Source organism: Vigna radiata, chromosome 4 (assembly GCF_000741045.1).
Source record: "Vigna radiata var. radiata cultivar VC1973A chromosome 4, Vradiata_ver6, whole genome shotgun sequence".
Classification (NCBI taxonomy): domain Eukaryota; kingdom Viridiplantae; phylum Streptophyta; class Magnoliopsida; order Fabales; family Fabaceae; genus Vigna; species Vigna radiata.
In genome coordinates this window covers 14,955,009-14,961,320 of record NC_028354.1, presented here as the reverse complement: position 1 = coordinate 14,961,320, position 6,312 = coordinate 14,955,009, and the positions used below count along the sequence as shown (strand labels likewise).

General features: G+C 28.0%; 1 protein-coding gene across 1 annotated transcript; it reads left to right on the top strand.

The window, feature by feature from the left end:
* Window positions 1-906: 906 nt before the first annotated feature.
* On the top strand, window positions 907-3,990 carry LOC106759626 (50S ribosomal protein L5, chloroplastic). The gene is made up of 3 exons (XM_014642897.2): window positions 907-1,325; window positions 1,956-2,156; window positions 3,433-3,990. Exons 1-3 carry the CDS (start codon window positions 1,062-1,064, stop codon window positions 3,775-3,777), a joined length of 810 nt encoding a protein of 269 aa, XP_014498383.1. The 5' UTR covers window positions 907-1,061; the 3' UTR covers window positions 3,778-3,990.
* The last annotated feature ends 2,322 nt before the right edge of the window (window positions 3,991-6,312 follow it).

Here is a 6,312-nt window from a genome sequence, read left to right as displayed (position 1 = left end):
TAATGGATATTTTAATTGATATGAAATTTTATTTATGTGTAATATTTTATATAATTTTTTATTTTCATGCCTAATTATTATTTAATATTATAAAATTTATATATTACATTTCTTTTTAAATATTAAATATTAAAGATTTAATAATATTATATATATATATATATTTAGAATTAATTAATTAATTTTTTAAAACATAAATAATTTTACTCCATATCCATTCGAAACCATTTTCTCCCATATTCATATAAAAAAATGGACTGATTTTAGAAACTGTGTTATGTTTAGATAACGTAAATTTTTGCTCCGTTTTAAAATATGTAAATCTATTATAAAGTACAAAATTATGTACGTTATAGCTTGTTTTTTACGTCATAAAATATGATTTTTGTATAAGTAAGAAGTTGGACAAACAAAGTTGAGGGAATGATTAACAACGATCAGAAAAAAAAACCTATGTATAATTTAAAATATTTCAAAATTTTTGCTATTAAAAAATTTCAAATTTTTTGGGGCTAGCAGAGAGTAAAAGTTTTGATTTAAAGGTAGGTTTAGATAGCTAAATATAAATTAGTTTAACAACATATACGTCATAAATATCCAGGAACAAATATTTGTGTTTAGATAAGTAATTTTATGATTTTAAGAAAAATTAAAATACATTGGTAAATTGTTTTTTAATAAGGACAATATAGATGACCTAAATAAAAAGATAAAAGACATATATTTAAAAAAAAGAAAAATTCAAGTTCATTGATTTTTTTATGGATAAATAAATGTCATAAATTATTATAATTTCTCATAAATGGTAAAAGGGACATTCACAGTTTAGTTTTCGACTCCTTATCCATTCTTGGTTTCTTACATTTTTTTTCCCACACCTTACACTCATAAAAAAACACAAATTCCTTGCACAGGCTTGGCCAAGATATTCTCTCATCCCACGTTGTTGATCTTCGTAAATAGGATTCAACACAAGGGGCACTTCTCAACACTGCCCTTTAAACCCCTTCCAACGCTATCCATTCATAATCAGCTCAGAGTGTGAGCACTGAATAACCACCATGGCCACGGCTCCTTCGCTTCTACACTCATCCGGGTCCTCATTTTTCGCTCAATTTCGTGCATTTCCATTATCTTCTTCCACTTCAGTGTTCCCTCATGTAAAAAGACACGGGAATGCGGCGGTGCCTGTGAGGGCCTCTGATTCTGGGGTTGTGTTGCTGGAGAAGTCTGACGCAGAGAAGACCAATAGGCTCAAAACAGCATACACTGAGAAAATTGTTCCCTTGCTCATAGAAGAGTTCTCTTACACCAACAAGCACCAGGTTTTGCAAAGTTTTTGTTACCCTTGGTTAATGGGCGTATTGTTAAGATTGTTTGACAGTAAAATTGTGAACTTTTATTGGTTTGGGTAGATGGGATTCTGCGGGTTTGGTATCTTGTGGTGGAACAAATGTGATGGGCGTGTCTTAAGCTGCTTTGAATTTATGGGGGATTAGTTTGAAGTTTTTTTTGTTTTTTTTTTCACGGTTTAGGGTTGATAGGGTGTGCAACTTTGGTCTCACACAGTGAGGAAATTAAAGTTAGGCATGTTAAGTTGTTTTAGGTTCATGTGATTTCATGGTGAAATTTCAGTTTTCTTTGGGGGTTGATTAGGGGTAAGGGGGACTAATGGTGTGTTTGCTGTGGAAAGAAGACTAGGGGGGAGAGAAATTTTGAATTTTAGAGAAAATGGTAGGCAAGAAAGAATTGAACTTTTGTTTATAAAAGGTGTTCATTTTCTCCTTAACCAAATGTAAGAGAATCTATCTTTATCTGTCGTTTTTTCTTAATACTATTTTATCTCCCGAGTATACCATAAGTTTCGATGTAATATAGTGTGAAAGATGAAAAGGGGGCATGATCATTTGGTTTTCCTTCAATTTTTGCAATGTTGGGTTTTATTTTCATTTCAGGTACCTAAAATTGAGAAGATTGTGGTTAACTGTGGTATTGGAGACGCTGCACAAAATTCCAAGGGTTTGGACGCGGCAATAAGTGACCTAGCAATGATCACAGGGCAGAGACCTGTGAAGACTCGGGCTAGGGCTTCTCTTGCCACCTTTAAGATCAGGGAAGGTCAACCGCTTGGGATTGCTGTGACACTAAGAGGAAACGTGAGGATGCTGTAGCATTCTATTTATATTGTCTTATGGATACAGTTGATTTCCATGTGATGCTTTAATGAATTTTTTGACTCGTTTTACCACCACACTAAATGTTTTCCTAGTGTAGAAAAATTTAGATCAACTTTCGTATCATGATTTTATTGGCTTCTGGTACTGAGCTACTACAGTACTGATACAATTAAATGTCATGGTATAAGGAACCTTGACTGTGCTGATATACGGCTGGAAATTTATTCTGAAATGTGTTCTACAACTTTTTAACATTATCTGCTGCTAAGGATCTTGTGTAAGCTTTTTAACATCCCTTGATATCAGTTCTGAACATTGGTAATGGATACATGGCCAACAATAGAACTTGAGAAGTTAAAATAATCTTTGGCAAATGTTCGGATTCCATACTGATAAATGTGATGCTGTTTAACTTGTCCTATCTGCCGCTAGGGTTGTATATGCCTTTTGACTTCCCTTAGCAGAAGTAGGAATATGTTAAAGTTTGGAAATTGGAATATAGTTTAATGGTGAATTATATAATTACGAAAGAATTTCATTTATTTGCTATATTCGTTTGGTGTGGGAAGTTAGTAGCAGTTCTGAATAGTGGTAATTAATCAATTGGTGGCCAACTTAAGAACTTGAGAAGTTAAATAATCTATGGAAAAAGTGTGGATTCATACTTGACACTAAAAGGTAAACTAGAACATTGTTGCTATTTAGGTTAGGAATATATGCTTTCGTTTTGCAAATTGGCAATGTTCTTTGTCGACATAATATGCTCCCCATCAATTAGAAATGATCATGTAACAGAAAATGTTTACCTAGAGAACATTATTCTCCACCTATAAGAACAGAAGGTATCATTACTCTCAGATATCCTGAACTTGTTTCTTTAGAATCCGTAAGTTAAAGTAAATTTTGGCCTTCTCTTTTGTTTTGGATGTTTGTGTTTATGATGGTCAAAGTTGTTTAATTTCGGATAACTACACTAATCATTATTGTTTAGTTTTCATTGTCACTTCACTTCAAGAAAAAGTGTTCTGATCCAGAATTGGCTGAATGAACTATCTACTGTTTGAAAACATATTTTACAACCCAAAATTCACATCTTAGATTCAAAACATGCAATTGTTTCTGATGTCACGCAATATATGCAAATTTGTTATGTGTTTAACTTACATTGCATTTCTCCATTGAATACCAAATCCTAGTTCTGATATCATACATTTCTCCTGTGTTTTTTACATAGTTGAAATTTGATTTTTGACAGATTATGTACTCATTCCTAGACCGAGTCATCAACTTGGGACTTCCCAGAACAAGAGATTTCCAAGGTGTGAACTCCAACAGCTTTGATGGGCATGGAAATTACAGCATTGGCGTAAAGGACCAGGGTGTGTTCCCAGAGATCAGAGCTGATGTTGTTGGCAAGCCTAGGGGAATGGACATCTGCATCAACACAACGGCTAACACTGATAAAGAAGCTCAAAGATTATTAGCTCTTATGGGTATGCCCTTCAGAGAGGGAAGTGGTTCTGTCACGGCGGTCGGACGGAAAAAGAAGCTTAAGTCTCATCATTTTGATTCAAAAAGGGGAGGAAGAGGAAGGAAGTGACATAGTTTTGATGCAAAATCATAGAACTAAAGTGAGGTTGGGAACCAGAAGAGACTGTTTTGTATTCCTTGTTTCATTCAGATGTAATGTTAATAAGCTACTGATTNTTTTTTGTATGAAGCATTTCCATGCTTTAAACTAATGTCTCTGAAAGCTTATGNCGTGATCATGCAGATTCTTCTTTCTAATGGATATCCATTTGCTTACTGATTATTTAGCAATTTTCTCTTAATTATAAAGTTAAAAGCTTTACCATGGACAACACTGTAAGATTTTTATATTGTTAATAGAAATAATTTAACTTAATAGAAGTTGCTATTGGTTAGAAAGAGAACAGTGAAATTGACAAAGCCTGGTTAGACACATTTCGTCTATAAAATTTAGTATCAAATATTTACCCAATTAACATTAGTTTAATTGAGTCTNTCGTCTATAAAATTTGATCTAAGTTTTTTCAAATTAAAAAAATCATTTTAATCCTGTATATAATTTGATCTAACATTTCGGAAATTCTGTATATAATTTTTAAAGATTGATGGATAACCAGAGCTTTTCAATTTTAACCTCGTTATTTTTTTGGTATGAAAAATGTAAAAACTAAAATATCTACTCTATTTTATAATATAAGAAAAAAAATATTAAAAGATTTATGTTATTATTTATTTTATTTTTGTTGACAAGTGTTTTAAAGTTAGTTTTTTTTAAGTTATTTTGGCATTTTTTATTTATATTTATTTTGTTGTTACGTATGTAGGTATTTTTCTTTTCTATCTATTTTTTTTTTCATTTTTTTTCATTTTTTTATCATATGTGCGTAAAATTTATTTTACTTTTTATCCATTTATTTTATTTTATTTTTAAAATAATTTTTCTATATTAATTTTTTTATTCTATTTCCAGGTTCTTGAAAATTATTTTATTTTTTATCCATTTACTTTATTTTTAAACTAATTTGCCTATATTATTTTTTTATTTTAATTTTATTTTTTTGTAATGGTAATAAATTATTAAAGAATAATTATATTTAAAAAAATTGACATATAATAGTTTTATCTTTAAAAAAATATAAATAAAAAAATATATTTATCATTATTATATTAAATTATCATACAAATATTCTTAATGTTAAATATTCTTTATATTTTGATTATGTAAAAATTTAAATTAATATTATTTAATAAAAAATAGCATGAATCATATACATACATAATTTCGGAAAATATGTTAAATAAGAGTTAATAATGTTTTTATTCCATAAAATTCAATGCGAAATTGCAATTAGTTGATGTTTGAAACTTTAGTTTCTTTTCCTATTCTAACTTTAAAATTAAACGAATATAATCTTTTAAATCGAGAAGTGTTACTTCTTTTTTGTGTTAAATTGTCTTTCAGATATTTGAGTTTCAGTTAAAACATGTAAAATAGTATAAACAATTTAAAAATTAACATGAAACACTATTTAATGTTAAAAAAAAATTAAAATATTTAAGTTAAAATAATTATATCCGTTCATTTTAAAAGTTGGGTAACCAAATTGTATTAAAATTTTATATAAAATTAAATGAATTTCAATTTTACATTAAAATTTAAAAATTAAAAACATATTTAACTATTTAAATAATTATATTTGTCAACAAATAAATTAAAAGATTGTACGTTCATTTCAAAGGTTTAATAATTAAAAAAAACACACTTCTTCGTAATATAAATTTTGTTTTATATTCATTGGATTCAATTTTTACTCCATTTTCAAACTGTTAAAACTTGTGACTTTAATAAAACAAAAAATAAAAACTAAAAACTAATTATCTTTAAGTATATGTATACTAATAATTTAATTATATTGTCATTAGCTGAGTTTAAAACATATCACTAGTCTATACTGTTATTACTTAAGTTTACAAATAAATATATATATATATATATATATATATATATATATATATATATATATAAAGATATATATTAGATAAATATAACAAAAACTATTAGACGAGTCTAAAGATATATATTAAGTTAGTTTGTCCATACATTAATTAAATGAAAAACATTGGATGAGATATTTCATATATTGATTAAAAGATTCTAAAATGAGTATAAAAAAATATTAAAAGAGTTTATCGATGTACTAATTAGAAAAATTTAATAATATACCTTAGATGAATTTGTCTATATAATTTCTTAACAAGTATAGCAAGAAAATAAAATAAAATTGGATGAATTATTTCATATAATGATTACACAGACCTAGGAATACCATTAGACGAGTTTATTTATACACTAATTAAATAAGTATGACAACAAACATTAGACGAATTTGTCTATACATTAATAAGACAAGTCACATTCTCTGTACACAAATTATAGGAATATATTAATACAAATTAGACGAGTTTGACAAGTCTTGCAATACATATTAAAGTCTAAATATACACTTATTAGCCGAGTCTAACAATACACACTATGTGAGTGTGTTTGTATAATTAAACAAATCTAACAATACATATTAGGTGAGTTTATCAATGTATTGATTAT

Coding starts and splice junctions, on each gene's coding strand:
- LOC106759626 (XM_014642897.2), top strand. CDS start 1,062: ATGGCCACGGCTCCTTCGCTTCTACACTCATCCGGGTCCTCATTTTTC. Junction 1,326..1,955: donor CTTACACCAACAAGCACCAG/GTTTTGCAAAGT, acceptor TTTTCATTTCAG/GTACCTAAAATTGAGAAGAT. Junction 2,157..3,432: donor CTGTGACACTAAGAGGAAAC/GTGAGGATGCTG, acceptor GATTTTTGACAG/ATTATGTACTCATTCCTAGA.